Source organism: Macrotis lagotis, chromosome 4, assembly GCF_037893015.1.
Source record: "Macrotis lagotis isolate mMagLag1 chromosome 4, bilby.v1.9.chrom.fasta, whole genome shotgun sequence".
In the NCBI taxonomy this organism is placed as follows: domain Eukaryota; kingdom Metazoa; phylum Chordata; class Mammalia; order Peramelemorphia; family Peramelidae; genus Macrotis; species Macrotis lagotis.
Genome location: NC_133661.1, coordinates 269,603,894 through 269,623,409, shown reverse-complemented (window position 1 = coordinate 269,623,409; position 19,516 = coordinate 269,603,894). Strand labels below are relative to the sequence as shown.

The window sequence follows — 19,516 nt, the reverse complement described above, 5'->3', positions numbered from 1 at the left end:
ATAACCTAAATATCCATGATGTTAGATATCTGAGAGAGTAGCAATAGTAGCTGACAACCTTGAAGTTCACAGATTTAAAAAAGTCAAAGAAATACACCAGTAATAAAGACCATGGTCTTAAATTTCTATACACAAATCTCCGAAATGAATACAACAAGCAAGAGGAACTAGAAGCCCTAACTCAAGAAGCAAGCTATGACCTCATGGTATTATTGAGACTTCCTGTGATAAAACCTAAACTGGCATGTGGCTCTGTATGGATTTAACATAATCAAAAGAAAATTGTACTAATAAAATGCAGTGGAATGAAGTTACATTCTATATTGGAAAAATATGCATATAATGCAGAAAGATAAGAATCAAAGTGAGGAAATAACCAAACCATTTGGGTGTAGGTCAATGGAAAAAGAAGAGAAAGTAATTCTGTCTTTAATATATTCTACAGAATAATAGTTTGAAGGAAAAAATATATAAGAAGTTTAAGAGGTAACAATCTAGATGTTGAGGATTGTTATAGTAATAATGAGAAACTTGAATTATCCACACATCTATTGAAGTGCTTTCTGCTAATAACAAAGTTTTCATTCTTCAACCAACAAGGAAAAATTCTATAAAGTATCTGATAGATAGAAATTGGGTATAGAAATTATGGGAACCTTGGACACTGTGGGGCACATTCTGATATGAATTATATATATATATATACATATATATATATGTATATGTGTGTGTGTGTGTGTGTGTGTGTGTGTGTGTGTGTGTGGTGTGTGTGTGTGTGGAAAGTAGATATCAAAGGTTCAGAGAAAAGGTAATTAGGAACCCATGGACTAAGATTCTCCATGCCAAGTTTGTCCAGAAGGATTAGAAAGTTTTCTGAATTAAAATTCTGACTATGCAATAGGATCAAATCCCAAAGAGGACAAAAAACCCAAGTTTCTGAAGAGACAGGTGGATACACAAGATAACTAAATTTTATTTTTAAATATATATATATATATATATATATATGATTAAGGCAAAATTTATGGTATTTATTAACAGTTTTTTAAAACTAGTCAGGAGTGTTCAAGCTCAGAATAAGACAGGATAAAAAGAATTTTATATTGAAGAGGGTCAATGAGCCTAGGGATAAGATTGTTATTTGTGACAAATAGCATGATAATAACTGATAACAAGAAACAGTGCTAGTTCAAAATTTGTTTTTTTCTCTTTTCCATTGTCTTTTTTCACCATTTTTGCACTGAACATAATAGAACAAAATGGCTAACAAACTATAAATAAACATTTTACTCAACGACATGAGTAAATTCTCAGGTGACACAAAACTGGGATGATAAACTAACAATCAAATACTAAAAAATCCTTAAAGGATTGAAGTATTAGGATAAATATAATAAAAACACATCAATAGGGGAAAATATGAAATCTCATTTGGGCTCATTAAGTCAAGATGAAAATGATAGGATCCGGTTGCCAATTTAAGACCTATGGGAACTATGTCCTTGGGTGCTCAAATAAATTGAATATGTAATTGCTGAGTCATTGTCAATAACTGAAATTTTGTTGAAAACAGACAAATGTCATTCCAAGATTCAAAGAAGAAAACAGAAAAGGGTTTACAAATTAGACCAGTGAAGTTCTAGGAATTCTAGAGAAATTCTAGGAGGGAACATTAATGAAATAACTTGTAACTATCTAAAAAATGAAGCAATGATTACAAAACCCAGTCTTATGTCAATTAAGAATATTCTATGCAACACTAATCTTGACAGGGTTAATAGAATTTAATCTTTGACAGAGTTACAAAACTATGAGAATGCTGTAGATATACTTTATCTAGGTTTTAAGAAAGCTTTTGATAAAGTATCTCAAAATGCTCTTTTTAAAAACTGAAGATATATGGAATAGATGATGGATACTTGTTGTTAGAATGGACATGGATAAAGAGTAGTCGTTAGGAGTTTGGGAGATTTCCAGTGGAATGTTCCACTATTAGATATTTGACCTTTTCCTGAATAACATTTTCATCTGTAATTTGAATAAAGATATAGATAACATGGTGATTAAATTTTCAAAGCTAGAATGGAAAGGTAAACATTAATTATTCAAAATATTATTTTTTGGAGGGGAGAGTTTGTTTTTGCAAGACAATGGGGTTAAGTAACTTGACCAAGTTCACATAGCTAAGTAAGTATTAAGTGCCTGAGGTTGAATTTGAGCTCAGGTCTGCTTGATTCCAGGAGCTGTTTCTTTTTTCTTAGTTTTTTTTTTTTTTTGCAAGGCAAATGGGGTTAAGTGGCTTGCCAAAGGCCACACAGCTAGGTAATTATTAAGTGTCTGAGGTCGGATTTGAACTCAGGTATTCCTGACTCCAGGGTCAGTGCTCTATCCACTGCACCACCTAGCTGCCCCTAAAAATAAGAGAATCAGAAGCCTTTTTTTTTGTGCAAGGCAAATGGGGTTAAGTGACTTGCCTAAGGCCACACAGCTAGGTAATTATTAAGTGTCTGAGACCAGATTTGAACCCAGGTACTCATGACTCCAGGGCCAGTGCTTTATTCACTGTGCCACCTAGCCAACCCTTTTTGTATCACCTAGCAGCCCCTATTCAAAAGATTCTTAATGAACCTTTGGAGAAATCTAATAAGTACTTCAATAATAGGTAAATATGAGTCAATATTGTGGTTTAGCACAACAAAAGGCTAATTTGAACTTTATCACCATTAATAGTTATGGCTTCCAAGAATTACTAAATGATAATCACTCTGTAGCTGTCCTGGTCAGATCATATTTGGATTATTATAGTCAATTTTTGAGCCACAGTTTAAGAAAAAAAAAACTTTGATAATTGAGATAAGATCTACAGGAAGACAACCATAATGGCAGTGGACATTAAGACTGTTATTTGAGATTAGGAGGTAGATAAAAATGGAGATTTTTTTTTTTAGCCCTAGATAAGAGAAGACTTTAGGTTTGGAATGGCAAGTGTTGCATGAAAACTGTGTCCAATTATTTGAACATCTATCATTTTGAAGTTATTAGACTTGTTTTATTTGTCCCCAGAAGGAAAGACCAGCTGTAATCAGTGGAAAGTGCACAAGGTAATTTTGGTTTGATATTAAGAGAGCTTGTTTTTTGTTCATTCACTTTTCGGTCACATACAACTCTGGAGTTTTGCTATCTCCTTCACCTTACTTTACAGATGAGAAAATTGAGTTTAAACAAAGTTAAATGAATTACCTATGATAAGTGTCAGAGACTGAATTTGAACTCAGGTCTTCCCACAGATCCAGAGTTTATCCACTGTACCACTTAGAAGAAACTTCCTAATAATTAGAACTATCCAGAACTAGAATGGGTTGCCTCCAGAGATGGCTTATTTGGGTATATTATAGTAGAGATTTATTTGAGTGGTATGAATCTCAGTGGACAACAAATTACCTTCCAACTCATAAGTGGCTTTGACTAGGTTGTACTTATTTAATCTGAGTTTATTTAATCTTTTCTGCTAGGAACTAAAAAGAATACATTAAAAATTAGAAGACAGATGCAACTTATTTCTAGTATTAGAGGGATTCTTGATGTAATCCTTACTATGAGGTGTGAAGGTTGCTTATTTCTTGCATATCACACCTACACACCACATACTCTTCTTTCATCTAAGGCCTCCTATCTACTTGTCATAACAATGCTGTTTTACAGCCCTCTTGCTTCTCTTAGTCACTGATCTATTAGAATATTTGTTGAGAAAGAAATATAGTAAAGAAAAACAACAGCTCTAAAGTTAGAATCTGGTTTCAACCTAGTTTCAACAAGTCCTGGCTTAAGGCCTTGGACAAATCACTTTCCTTCTCTTTAACATCAGTTTAATGATTTGTTAAATAAAGGATGAAAGAAATATATGTCATTAAAGCTACTTACCAGTTTAAAATCTATTATCCACTGATTAAGTCCATTAGGTTTCTAGCTAGCTTTTACCTAATTGATCATAACTGACCTAATAAAGCTAATAAATATTTTGCCTTAACCTTCTAAAAGATATTTGAAAGTCTTTTACTCTATTATGAAATTATTTTGTATAAGTGGAAATTTTAGGAATGAAGCCTCTTGTATCTTAGGACAAGGAAAAAGGTATATATGCTTTTGAGGTATATATACATACATATATATATGTGTATATATATATATATATATATATATATATTTGAGAGTTCACTGGATCTATTTAAAATAGAAAAGAAATTAATAATTAATAATGCTAAGGTTAATTATCAAATAAGCAAAAAATTGAATAAACAAATGGGAAAATAAAAATTGAAATAAATTATGATTTAAAATATATATATTAAAATGAACCTATCATGTTAAATAGCCCAACTATATTTTAAGCATTTATTTTAAAACATGCTGACCAAATCTCTAAGTCCTAAAGCAAATAAAAATGATTTCAATGAGAATTTTTTGTTTGAATTTTAAAATCGTGATAATAATATGTCAGAATACAGACCTGCTCAGGGACCACCCTGAAGGGAGCATTCTGAGATTTCAGCTGGTTGCTGAAGTTAACAATTAAGTGAATTTAACAAATTGTTCAGAAGGTTCTGAGAGAAAGACATAGGAGAGCCAAATGGTGATAGTTTTAATATTACCTTTAAATTACAGCAGCAGCAGCCATTGCCTAACTAGGCAGTTCATGTAGGGTGAAAGTGTCTGTGACCAGGGAAGATGAAATCTAGTAGACAAGGATAGATGACATGAGCCTTTATACCCAAAAAACATTCCTTCTCCTGTGGTTCAGAGATAAGAAGAAAGCAGTTTCCTTTATTGGGCATATTTCTTTGGAATTTGTACTTTACTTCTTTCCTGTGAGGAAGATATTAAATAAGGAAAGCCCTTATTCCTCCATCAACTGGATGTGCTCAAAGGAGACACAACCCTCTCTCCATACATTCCTTTCTCATTGTTCATATTAGTACTAAATAAAATATAATGACATCTGTTAATATTAGTTTGTTCTATGTGGATAATAGAAATAAGGAACTATGATATCTGAAATAATTTATGGAGCAGAAGCTAAACAGATTTCACAGAAATTTCCATACATGGTAGACTATGACTGTTCTCTAAGCCAAGCCAAGGTGATCAACAGGAAAAATAAAAGTAAAGAGAAAAATTTATAAACTGAACATTCATTTCCAGTATCTGCATTATCTATCATCTCTATTTACCATTTTTCCCCTAGCTAACACATGAGCTGAAAAGCCATGGACCAAAGTGGGAGGCGGGGTGGGGGGGCGAGATAAAGAAGAGAGAATGTGCTGTGAATAATTGTCTTAAATTTTTCTATCTATAGCCCCAGAATGTGCTACATGCAGGAATTCTAACATATTAATAAGTCTATATACTATAGCTAATAACATACGATTCCAAAATGCTATCAAATACTTATTTAAATATAGTTTGCTATAGAGTACAAAAACAATCAATTCTTAGTGTGAATGTGATCTGAGGAAGTCATTTTCACTTTAATTTGCTTTTATATAGCATAATTTCCAAGTAGTTCTGAGATAATGTTTGACTTTTTTTTTAAACAAGGTCTTTTTCAATAGCATATTTATTGTTAGGGAATTCTCCATTTTAAAATTTTGTCACGTTTTAGATAATATTCCTGCCATATTTGTTTATCTTGATTGTAAATGTAGGCTATCTGTTCTCCATATTATGCATAATGAATTTTCATTGACTTGAAAGTCATTAAGACACCCTCAATCTTTTCATTTAAGAATTTTAATAATCTTAGTCTTTTTGTAGATATCTTGCTTCCTAATATTTTTTCATTTTTGTGAGTTAATTATTTTATTTCTTTGGTAAGATGTTATTTACTATTTAGATGTTACTTGTTATTGTACAATATCAGAAATGTGATGCCAGGATTTACAAGTGAACTGGATGTAAGTGAGGGAGGGGCTGTGAAGTCACCAATCTCACTTTCTTCTCCACAGTCATCTGGGTCCAGTGGCTAGATAAGAATCAGGATGACTGGAAATGGTTCTGATGTAGTGGGTGACCTTGGCCTTTTTAAATTAAGATTTTTCCCAGGTCTCAGTTTGACTGAGGCAATATCCATTCAGTAATTAAGGATAGGTAAGAAATGAGACGAAGAATGGTATCTTTTATCTAGTCAAAAAAAATAAACACACAATCTGGAAGGGACAGGTTCTCAAGGCTTTTTTTTTTTTTGCCAAAACAGAAACACTTATATTTACACTCATTGTGAGCTGTCAGATGAGGCAATATTGTCCAAATCTAGGGAAGAAAGGAAGGAAGTGGGATGTGATGTCTAGACAAAGAGGAGTTGTGAGAGAGTTTGATGATTTCTAAATACCTTAGGAATGTTCCCTTGGAATTTCCAGGAAAAGTATATTTCTTCAGGAGGTTCAGCTAGCTGGGTGCAGTGGATAGAGTATTGCCCTTGGATTCAGGAGAAGAGTTCGAATCCAGCCTCAGACATTTACTATCTGTGTGACCTTGCTGATTGCCTCAAATCCTGGGCCATCTCCAGGCATCCTGATTCCTATCTGGACAATGGACCCAAATAGCTCTGGAGGAGAAAGTGAGACTGGTAACTTAGCACAGCAATCCCTTACTGAAATCCAATTCATGTGCTTGTCATGGCATCATCTTCCTGATTTCAAGGTCTTAGAGAATGAAGGTCAACCATTATTATTATTTCTCCAGGGAGGTATGCTGTACCTTTCTGCATAAATTATTAAAAGACTTTATGATTCTTTATTTCTATAATACATATAACAAATAAATATTAGCAGGTGTTATTAAATTTTATATAGCATTAGCTAGAATTGTGGAAAAGGAATGGATGGAAATCACAAGGGAGGAAAGAATGGAATATACCTTGCTGGGGCACAGTCACTTGCCAGAGGAACAAAGGTTTTCCTTATTTAATTCCTTCCTCTCACAGGGAAGAAATGAAGAACAAATTTCAGAGAAATATACCAAATAAGGGAAACTGCTTTCTTTTCATCTCTGCACAATAGAATAAGGAATTTGTCTTTTGAATAAGAAGGGTTTTCTCACCCACAAAGAAATACAAGTCTGCACTGGCAACAGTTCTGTACTAATTCATGTTATACATTGCCAACCAGGAATTAACAGATCATAGACCCTTGAATAACTATTTATATAACTTTGACAAATGTATTTTGGAGTATAGGAAAGGGATGGTATTCTGGACCTTTGACTGCACCAGTATAGAAACTCCCATGGAAGCTAGGTGGTGCAGTGGATAGAGCAAATAGAGTCAGGAGGACAGGAGTTTGAATCTAGTCCCAGACACTCACCATTTACTAGCTGTGTCACATCTAGGACCATCTCTAGTCATCTTGATTTCATATCTGGCTACTGGGTCCAGATGGCTCTGGAGGAGACTTAGCATAGCACCCCCTCACTCAAATGCAATTCATATGCTTGTGATGGTATCATCTCCCTGTTGTCATGGGCTTCTTCAAGTATGAAGGATAAAAGTCATAGAAACTTCCATTGTGGAAATTTCCTCCCAGTGCTGATAATCTGCCATTTTTTTTGTTTTAGCTCCCATGGTATATAGTTAAGATATCAGAAGCAGAATTTAAACACAGGTTTTCCTGTCTCTACTGTCAACTTTCTATTCATATACCACTCGATCTGCCAGAATATTGTCTAGATATACTATCTATGACACTATTTCCATTTTGTCATTTCAAAGACATATTTATATCTTGATTTACTTTTAATTTGTGTTTTTTGATTTTCTAATGTCTTTTTTTTTGTATTTCACTGGGGTAGGACCTGTACTTGTTAATATTAAATTTGTTTTCTGACCATTTCCTTTCTGAATTCTAGTTAATTATATTTTTGCTATTATGATGCATGTCATTTATGTCTCTAAGAAATATGGCATTATATGGAATATGCCATTTCCTTCAAGGTTGATTTTGATTAAATGATAATTATTCTAACTTGATTTTAAAAGCTAACAGTTTCTTTGTCATTTGATATATGATATATGATATATATATATATACCCATATACATCCATATACACATACATGTATATATGTATATATACAAGCATATATGTGTGTTTATATACAAAGATATATACGTGTATATACATGCTTATATATATATATATAAAGATATGATAACTAATATTCTTTGTAACTTGCAATCAGTCCCAATAACTTGCTATTGAAATAGAATTATAACATTTATTTTTCATTAAATGAAAGTAGCTGTGTTAGTCACTCCATTTTTTTCTGGCACAGTGTTGTAACTATTTATCAAATGTTTATTACAGCTTTATGTATGCAAGACTTTGAGCTGAGGGACTCACATCTTATCGAAGATAAAAGATATATATATATATATATACTTATAATAGTAATTAGAATATGAATGATTTGTAATAGAAAATTTCTTGAGTGTTCAGAGAAGGAAACTATTTTCATTTGGGATCAGGAATATTTTCACAGGTGAAGCAAGATTTCAATAAGTTATCAAAGAATGGCTCAGAATTTTTTTTTTGGATAAGAATTTTATAAGTAGAAATGGTCAAAGAGTATTCTACCCATAGGTGCTGAATGTATGCACAAAGGTACAAAGGTAGGCAAGCATTTGGGATGTTTAGGAAAATCTAAGAATTGCAGTTTTGCTGGAATGTAGATGATATGTATAAGGGAATATAGACTATATTAGAGGAAAAACACATTTGTGGAGGCTTTGAATATGTACTGCTAACAAAAATTATTGAAAGCAGTTCTACTTTACATCCCTTCAAAGGGGAAGGAGGGAATCACAAGGAAATATAAAATGAAAAAATATCTTATACATTTTATTCTCTAACATTATCTTGTGGCATGGACCTTAAATAATGTTGCATTGAGGTTTGATTATATGTTTTATGTAATTTTGAAATTAATTTTTTCTTAGTATTTTTAAATCATAATAAAAATGTGCACAAATATAGTGTTTGAAATTTTTTTGCTTTTTTAAATATAAGAACTAACTTCATCCATTACTATTCTTTAGACACTTAAAAACTGTAAAAATTATAACCCCCCCACTATTTAATGGGTCAATAGTGATTACTTTTAATTTTTTTCATAGAATTCAAATTATTGGAGAGTTCTTAATTTGTATTTGGTACAGATATTTTTCCTACCAGTGTCAAACTACTCCTGAACTCTTATAAGTTTTTTAAAATTGAGTCTCTAAATATAAGTAACTGAGAACAAATATTATCTTAAAATGGAGATTTTTAAATATTTCAATGATGTTTGTCTTTTGGAGTGAGGGATAAAGGGGGGGACTTCAGTTTTTCGAATGGATTTATAAAAAAAATTATCAAGACTTCAGAAAAAAAATTTCCTGTTGAGTGAAAGTTTAAAGTTTTTAGTCTTTCTACTAAGTTATTCTAAGGTTTTCCAAAATATTTTGAGCTGTTTTTGAAATTTTTAAATAGTTGTATCAATTGTTGTTAATACATGATTTTGTTGCCAACTTTTTAAATTTCTAATTTTTCTTGTAATATTTTTTAGAAATCCCTAGTAGAATTTATAAGAACATAAATTTCATATAGGCTATCAGTATGTTGGTCTCATTTAAGGTAACTGATTGTAAGAATTTTGGTCCAAATTAAAGTACTAACATATTCATTATTTCTGAAGCTATAATTGTCTATATTTTCTCAGTATTAGAAATAATAACTTTAAAAGACTAGACTACAATTTATAATACATGAACTTTTTAATTTTTTTAAAACATTAAAAATAATGCTGGAAAAGTGTTGGCTTTTTACTTGTGTTGGAATTAATGACATTAATAAAAATACTGACATTGAGAATAGATTTAACATTTGAAAGATTTTTTTTTTAGATTTTTGCAAGGCAAATGGGGTTAAGTGGCTTGCCCAAGGCCACACAGCTAGGCAATTATTAAGTGTCTGAGACCGGATTTGAACCCAGGTACTCCTGACTCCAAGACCGGTGCTTTATCCACTATGCCACCTAGCCACCCCTATTTGAAAGATTTAAAAAAATAACTTTCTAATATCTTTATATTTATATATAAATAATTCATAATATATTATCATGATATTTAGTACACAAGAACTATGATATTTATAGTATATGATGATGGTATAATAAAACACATAAGTTTAATTTCTTGCAATGTGGGGATTGTAGATTCATTAAACAGTAGCATAGCAATCTTATTAGCTATCCCACCCTTCTCTCTCATTCTCTCTCTCTCTCTCTCTCTCTCTCTCTCTCTCTCTCTCTCGCTCTCTCTCTCTCCCCTCCTCTTTTTCTGTTCTTGTATTCATTTGTATGTCTTTGTCCCTCTCTCTTCTTCTCCTTCCTTCTCTCTCCCTCTCCCAATCTCCCTTGACCCCCCTTTATCTCTTTCTTTTTCACTCTCCCCCATTCCTCTCCCCACTCCACTTTCTCTTTCTAGAAGCTGGACCTAATATGAAGAACACCATCCCGCCTCTGTCTCCTGAAAAAAGTCATTGATATTTTTACTGGATAAAACAGAGAATGATTTCAAGTCAAAAGATGAACAGTTATTCAACTGATGTCCTTGAAGAAGCTTCCATTTGAACCAAAAGCAAGAAGTCTGACATCAACAGACATTGGCACCATCAGACTATATAGATCCCCATTTAAACTCAAATGTCTTTTCTGTTCTCCTAGTTTTTTAAAATAATAAAGAAATACAAAAAGTCTACATTAGCAACAATTTCTGTACTAATTCATGTTATACATTGCCAACCATGAATTAAAAGACTGTAGAACCTGGATAACAACTTATATCACTTTAACAAATAAACATTTTACTCTAACAGAATTTACATGTTGATTGATTTATCAAAGAGCTCTTGATATAAATATAATTGGTGAAAATAACTATCATGAGATTGAAAAATATTATTTTACTTTAATATACTGTAGTGACACAATTTGAAGTGTAAATTACTACATAGAAATAAAAGTACTTCATCTGTGACTGAAATAAAGCCTGTTCTGTAAGGAAATACTACTACTACTATTGATGTAGTCTCACAGCAACCACACTCAGGAAAGAGACTTAAAGGGAAAACTCTTCAGATTGTTAAAGTTCAGGAATGCTCAAGGTAGGCATGCTAAGATTATTATACATTGGTAGAAATTAAAATTTCTATTCAAAACAATCAACATAAGGGAGAACCCTAATGATTAGAGAAAAAAAGTAAGGGTTGTAACAATAACATAAATCCATACATGTATACACACACACACACACACACACACACACACACACACACACACATATATATATATATATATACAACTGTAAGTATGTGTGCATATGTTTGAATATATGTGTGTGAGTGTGTATTATACACACACAGCTGGAGAGAGAGAAGGGGAAGAATGAGAGAGAAAATGAGAGAATTAGGATATCCATTAGTACTAATAAAAATTAATTAAATTAATTTTATCTTTAGGAATTCAAAAACTGTAGCAACTAAATATGTTTTTCTTGGTCAGTTTGGTTAGGGTGGATTAAGATATTAAAAAAATTTAATTTTTACTTGGCTTATCAGAAATTCAATTTTTGTTCATTGTGAATCTGAGCAGTTATTTTTTTGGGGGGAAGGGGTGTTTAGCAAGGCAATGGGATTAAGTGACTTGCCCAGGGTCATACAGCTAATATGTCTAAGGACATATTTGAACTCAGGTCCTCCTGACTCTAGGATTGATGCTCTATCCAGTGCACCAGCAAACTGACCCTGAATCTGAGTAGTTTTGAGCTATATTAATATTTGCTGTTCTAATTTTTTAGTATCAAGTCAATTGAAGTGCAGGAATAACATGATGGTGAATTGACTATGAATTTGAAAAAGTTTCCTAAATATCTAGATGATCCACACTTAGTGTGTATGCATGTAGGTATAAATAATTATGGGTTAGTCATGAGGAGAAGCAAAAGATAAATCAAGTTTGCTTAAATGTTCTACTAGTACTGTTGCAATATTAAGAAAATCATGTTTTGAGGTTCTAAAGTGAAATTTTGGAGGACATGGTCAAGAGTTTGTAGATGGGCAGGAATAAATGGATTGTGAACAATATCATAGGATCATTGGAGAAATATTCACTCCAATGAAATTTTTGGTAAAATTTAATATAGGTACTTAAAGGGGCTAGACAAAGTGACTGGGCATATGATCATAGGGAAAGGGAATTGATTAAATTTGCCTTTTAAATGCAGCATATCACTTTCTTTGTGACTCATATCCTAGATGGTGCCCTCAGATTTCCCAGCTTCAAATGAAGATCTCTATTCACAGTGCCATGCTGCCTCTTATATTTTTATGTACAAATATGAGTTACTATATATACATATATAATATATATAATAGTCATATGTATAAATATCTATTTAATTAGGAGTAAAGAGTATTCTTTGCTTCCCATTGCTACTTCCACATTCTCCCTCAACTTCCATCACTTAGTCCATTCAATGAAAATCCTTGCAGTATCAAAAGACCTCTATCTGAGTCACTCTTCTTCCTTTATCACCTAGCTCATGCTATGTTTCTCCTCCTCAGCTTTCATACTTCATCATATATAGTGACTTCCTTCACATAATCTAACCACTCAGTTTCTCAACCTACTTTCCTACTGAACTTATTCATGAGCTATTTCTCCATCCTCCTTCTTTCATACATAAAGATGATTGTACCCTTGAGCACCTATAAATGAATCAGCTTTGTATTAAAGAAATCCCAGATCCCCTTATCTGACAATATTCTATTGATTTTCATCCATCCCTTTTCATAAACACTTCTCTTTATAATAGTTAACTTTAATCTCTTGAACCTTCAGTTCTCTCAGGGGAGAAACATATCTCCTCTGCAATAGCCTCTCTATTTCTTTTCCCATCTTTACCACTTGATACAGTTCAATTCAACTCTACACTCTACTTTTCTTGAATCCCTAACTTCCTTATCCTAGCAATATTTATATGACTTCACAAATCCCAGATTTGGATTACTACTACCATCCACTACCTTCATTCCTACACACACATGCTGCTGAAGATAGGTGAGAAAATCATATAAAATTACTCTTACACAATTTTAACTGGGCCCTCATTGCTGCTAAACAATTATTCTATACCCCCTTTATCTTCTCACTGTCCTGCTAGCAGCAGTTCCAAAACCTTCATCCTTTTTCAAATATCACATGGCTTTCCTACACTCTTAGCTGAGAACTTTACCTCATTTTTCAGAAAAAAATCAAGACCACTCTCCATAAACTTTCCCCATTCATCCAATAGATTTCCCCTTCTGTCATACCCATTAGTTCAGTTATCAACATGTTGAGTAAAGATCTCTACAGGACATCCAGTTTGTGATGTCTGAAAGGTAGTTGGAGTTGCAAGATTGGAAATTTGCAGAGCAGTTCTATCATACCCATTCTATCATTTTCTTCAATTTCTTTCAATCTATTGGCTCCTTTTATCTAGCGTATAAACATTCTCATATTTCTTCCAATCCTCACAAAAAAGGAAACTCCCCTCACTTGATACTCCATTTCTAGATAATTGTCATTCTTTTTACCTTTTTGTGGTCAACTTCCTTCAAACAGTCATTTACAATAGATGCCTATATTTTCTCTCCCTTTACTCATTTCTTATCCCCTTATATAATTTGACTTCCAACCTAATCATTCCACTAGAACTTCTGTTTCCAAGGTTATCAATGAGCTATTATTATTAAATCTAATTGCCTTTCTCACTCCACTTCCTTCTTTACCTCTTAAGAAGCTTGTGAAATTGTTGATCACCCTCTTCTCCTTGATACTCTCTGCTTTCTATATTTTTGAGATGCCACTTTCTCCTGGTTCTCCTATTTATCTGTCTACTCCTTGTTAGTCTTTGTTGAATCTTCATCAGGATCATCTTTTAAATCTTTTCCATTGTCCTCAGGGTTAAGTCTTGTCTCTTTTCTCTTCTCCCTCTATACTACTTCACTTGGTAATCTCATCACAGCTCTTATGGATTAAATTCCCATCTCTGTGCTGATGAATCTCAGATTTATTAATCCTACCCTAAATTTTCTGCCAACTTCTAAATTTGTGTCTCCATTTGCCTTTCAGACATCTCAAACTGGATGTTCTATAGAGATCTTAAACTCAACATGTTGATAACTGAATTAATTATCATTCTTTCTAAATCCTTATTACCTTCTACCTTCATTAATAAGGTTATCAAGGTCAAGGACCACACCATCTTCCTAGATATAATAGATATAATTCGCAACCTCTTACTATCTCTGGCCACAAAATTCCCTTTTAACCTAGCACCTTCCCTTACCTTTTCAGTGTTCTTAAATCTTATTTTCTGCCCAATACTTTTTGTTCCAGTGACACTTACCTCCCTGCTGTTCCTCAAACAAGACATCTTTTAGCTCTAGGTTTTACCCCTTCCTCTCCTCCATACCTGTAATGCTTTACTTCCTCCTATCTGCCCACTGGCTTCCTTAAAGTTTCAACTAAAATTCTGTTTTCTACAGGAAGCATTTTCCAACTTCTCTTTGTACTAGTGCCTTTCTTCTTTCAATTGTTTATGTTTTTCCTTGTATATAGCTTGTTTGAAGATATTTGTTTGCTTTTTGTCTTACTCTTTAGAATGTGAACTCCCTGAGGGCAGGAACTGTCTCTTGCCTCTTTTTTGTATCTTTAGCACTTAGCACAGTGTTTGGCACATAGTATGCACTTAAATAAATATTAATTGACTTACTGACTGGTAGATGCATGTATTTTATGTATACTAATACATATGAAAATTGTATGTACATATATGTATATATTTAAATTTATATATGGATGTTATGTTTGTAATCCTTTTATAAATTTCATTTTGTGGCATCCATAATTATACTTGAAGTTGTAAAAAGAGGGAAATAAGTTTTAACTGCTTTATTAAGAATACACTTATCATGGTCAAGAGAATGCAAAGACTAGAAAAAGGTAATTTTTAATTGTGAAAATTGCTTTTTCATTCATAATATGATTACTGTTGTCAGAAGAAGATCAGGAGATCCTGTAATTCCTGTACATCTTCATTAGATAGTAAATCATCTACCAACTTGAAGTAAAGTAATGAATTCCAGTAAATAAATATAATAAACTGAAAAGCAGAACTTTAGAATTATAGAAATTTTAAAATAGATATGAAATATTGCCATGTACCATGCCACGAAGCTTAAGAAATTCAGTCAAAAGGTGGAGACTTCAATCAAAAAAATCTGACAAACCTTACTGAAACTCTATATGCTTTAAACAGTGATAGACTTGAAAAAAATGAATTGTTCATCAAAGATAACAAAATACATCAAAATGCTTGCTTTATATTAAAAATGGAAAAGTATATGTTAACATCAAGTAATAACTGTAATAATCAGCATTTATTTGGCACTTTTAGAATTGTAGAACATTTGACATTTATTTTTTCATTCGATCTTCACAGCAAAATTATGAGGTAGGTATTATTATTTTCCCCATTTGCAGGTTAAGAAATTAAAGCGGAGATTATGTGACTTGTCCAAAGTCACCAACTAAATGTCTGAGGTAGGATCTTGAATTTGTCTTCCTAATTCCAAGATCAGATATTTCAGGGAAAACATTTCTGATAATTAAAGCTTTGTAATTTCCAAAAGAAAATTCACCCAGTTTTTTCTCCTTATCTTTAAATCTGTTTCTACCTTCATTGTTCCTCTACCTGCTGATGCCCTCCCTCCCTCCTTTGTATTTAATTTTCATATATCCATTTTTAATGAACTCTCTCTCTCTCTTTGTGTGTGTATATATTTATTTATTCTAGATAATTTTATATGAACTTAGCATCTCTTCCAAAAGACTGTAAACTATATGAGGGGAGATTTTTTTTAAACTTATTTAGTTTTTGTGTCCTTCCTTGTCTGACACAATAGTAGGTACTTAGTAAATCTATCTTATTTGATTTATAGTGTTTATCCAAGATAAATCATAAATCCTTCTTTAATACATACAATTTAGTATATATATATATATATATATATATATATATATGTTTTATGAATAAAACATGTATATCTGTCTACAGCAGCATACCTACCTACCTATCTACTTAATTGCATATCATTGCCTCAAAAAATCAGAATGATATTTTTGGATTCCTTTTTATGTTCCATAAAGATTGTTAGACCAAATTCTTCAAAGTAGTTATAGATCCTTTAGAAGAGGCTCTGTAAAACTTCTGTGACTTAATGCAAAATAAATGATATAATTTACAAAAAGAAATATTTGGGAGACATCAGCTATAGATAATTCCTCTTAGATTTGTACTCTGCTGGATTACTTCAGTGACTATGGTAAACACCTTTGGAAAGTAAACATCTCCCTGTTCAAGACTTTATCAGATGTTAATTAAGAGAGTGATAATTTTACTTAGTTACCCTTCACTTCTCAGCATTTTATGAAATGATACTAATTAAAATCTGCCACCATTTTTCTCTGCATGATCTTAAAAGTGAGTTTATGTTTTAAGCATGTTAGCCTTGGTTTTTGTTGTTGTTATTGCTATTGTTGCTGGCTTCTGAGGCAGAAGCTTGCTGATTAAGTCATTTTTTTTTTTTTTTTTTTTTTTTTTTTTTGCGAGGTAAATTGCGTTAAGTGTCTTGTCCAAGGCCTCACAGCTAGGTAATTTATTAAGTGTTTGAGGCCAGATTTGAACTCAGGTACTCTATGCCACCTAGCTGCCCCTTGATTAAGTCATTTTTAACACCTTTTGTGGTCTCCTTATTGTGCCAATTTATTGTCAGTTAAAACTCCATATGAAATTATGTCTTAGTGCCTGTATTTTCTTTTATCTAAATTCAATAATCCATATAAGTAGTTCATATTTTAATATTTTAATTGACCACTATATCTTGCTTTAACTTTTGACCTTCTAGTTTTATACAAATTATGATTTCTAACCAATAAGCTGAATGTAAAAAAAGTTTTTAGCATCATAATTTTTTCTTTCTTTTTATAATAAATATCATTATTTGTGATATTATTTGATGCTCAATATATTTAGTACCTTCTGATTCCCATCAGGATCAAAGTACTCACGATACTCATGAGATTTCTGTGTAATACATATCTTTGGCACCTGTCTTTATCTGTTATTGATATCTCTCTCCCTCTATGAATATATTCACACACATACATATATGTATATGAATATATATATATATAAATATCTATCACATGACTATGTATTTTAGGAGTGTGTGTGTGTGTGTGTGTGTGTGTGTGTGTGTGTGTAGCCTTCAGGTCTTTAACTCTGCTGTTATTGAATAAGTCCTGCACTCCATATTAAAAAAGAAAGAGAAAGTATTTGTGAATTAGGTAGATTTAATGACATAGCCAGTTTTGGTTATGTAGTCAATGGAAAGAAGCTGCTTCCAGCCACGTGATAGGCTAACAAAGACGTTCTATATCTTCTCCAGTTCTCTTTTCTCCCAGAAATAAATCTCCCACATTTCAATCTTTTTTTTTCAGTGCTTTGTTTTATTTTGCAAGGCAAATTGGGTTACGTGGCTTGCCCAAGGCCACACAGCTAAGTAATTATCAAGTGTCTGAGACCGGATTTGAACCCAGGTACTCCTGACTCTAGGGCCGGTGCTTTATCCACTGTGCCATCTAGCTGCCCCACCACATCTCAATCTTGACATGTGCCAAATACTTGTTACATGACACACACAAATAGACATATATACCATGTATGTATAATACATAAATATATATATATATACAATGCATATATATGTATCATATAATATACCATTGCCACAATAAACTTTATTAACATCTATCTGATGATGTCATGCCATGGTTCAAAAGTCCTCACTGTTTTCATGGAATTTAAATATCTCTGCATTTTAATGCCTTATAGTCTTGAACTTAACTTCAAAATCTATCTATCTATCTATCTATCTATTTATACATTACTCACTTTTATTAATTACTCCTTCTGTCAAAAGTAGATGACTATTTAGCTCCTGATAATGATATGCCGTGCTCTGCATCCAGGACCATTTAATAAATGTTTTTTGAATAGATGAATCACCATCCTAAAAAATCCTCTTTTATCTCAATGTACATTCCTTAAGTCCCCCCTCCTTTTTCAGTTTGGCATAATCATAATCACAGAACAACATAAAGGTGAACTTTTAAAACATAATGGTGTATGTCTAAAAAGATGGAAATATAGATATTTTCTCCAGACATTCCAAATATTTCATGTATAAGAATTATGCACAAAAGGTAAAATAATTGCAATGTCTCCAAGGCCCAAGACACCAAGAACCGTAATGAACTAACAACCTTAGATTAGAGAAAGTTAATTCCTGTTCTCTAATGTGCTTGCTTATTCAGCACTCCCTTCTTGATCACTACTCTAGCCAGAGTTTTACAGAAATGTACTCCCAGATTTGTATTCTGGGATCAGCAGTTTCTGCCAGTGGCCTCTTCTGTGCCTTTGGTCTTGCTTTAAAACTATGAGAAAACAAGCAACAAAACTAAATTCTGAATCACTTCAAGACCTCATATTCACCCTATTGAAGGAGGTGTTGGAACAGAAAAGCTGTAGTAGCTGGAATCACAGCCTAGCAGTGTTCTGTGCTACAGTTGTGCTCAGATGGAGAATTAAGAAAGAGAGAAAACTGGGGCAAGTTTTGTGTGTGTGTGTGTGTGTGTGTGTGTGTGTGTGTGTGTGTGTGTGTGTGTGTAACTCCACCAAAAAATTACTTGTGGTAAAGACTGGGGTTGGATGACATAACCCTCAGGTCCAGCTCTCAAAGAATCTATCCTTAATGGAGAAAAGGTCAGAAAGGGAACCATAGTAAATTATAAAGACTGAAATTGTCAAATATCATAGGAAGAAGAAAAAGACATAAAAGACCATAAGAATGGGAAGTTAGACCAAAAAGGTAAATATTAATAATAGAAAATCATCTATGAGAATCCAAATATCTCTGAATAAATAGTGTAAGACAAATAAAATAAATAAATACCATAATTTCAAAAAATACAGCAAACCTGCTTAGAACTTCTTAGCACAAAAACTGAAATGCTGATGAAAAGAAATCATAGGTGACCTCTGAGTGTGGAGTTGGAAGAACTTCCATCAGAGTGATGAGGAAAAAATATCATAAAAAATAAAGAAAATTAAATTTAAATAACATCAGAATAATTTCCATAACCCCTGAGAATACAAAAAGAAATGGAATAGCATTTTTCTAAAAAAATGAAAGCACTCAATGATATCATCCAAGATGATATTTTCTTCACTTTCATTCATGAAAAAAGAAGATAAACATTTTAAAAATATATGTGTTAATCATTCTTTCAAAGGAATACATGGGCAGATTATTTTACAA

General features: G+C 32.4%; 1 protein-coding gene across 1 annotated transcript in view; it reads left to right on the top strand.

Moving 5' to 3' along the window:
* Window positions 1-10,878, top strand: part of LRFN5 (leucine rich repeat and fibronectin type III domain containing 5) — a 380,753-nt gene extending 369,875 nt beyond the window's left edge. The window contains exon 9 of the mRNA XM_074235998.1: window positions 10,516-10,878. Within this exon, the coding sequence (XP_074092099.1) occupies window positions 10,516-10,533 (18 nt within the window). The 3' untranslated portion in view covers window positions 10,534-10,878. The remainder of the gene's footprint in view (window positions 1-10,515) is intronic.
* The last annotated feature ends 8,638 nt before the right edge of the window (window positions 10,879-19,516 follow it).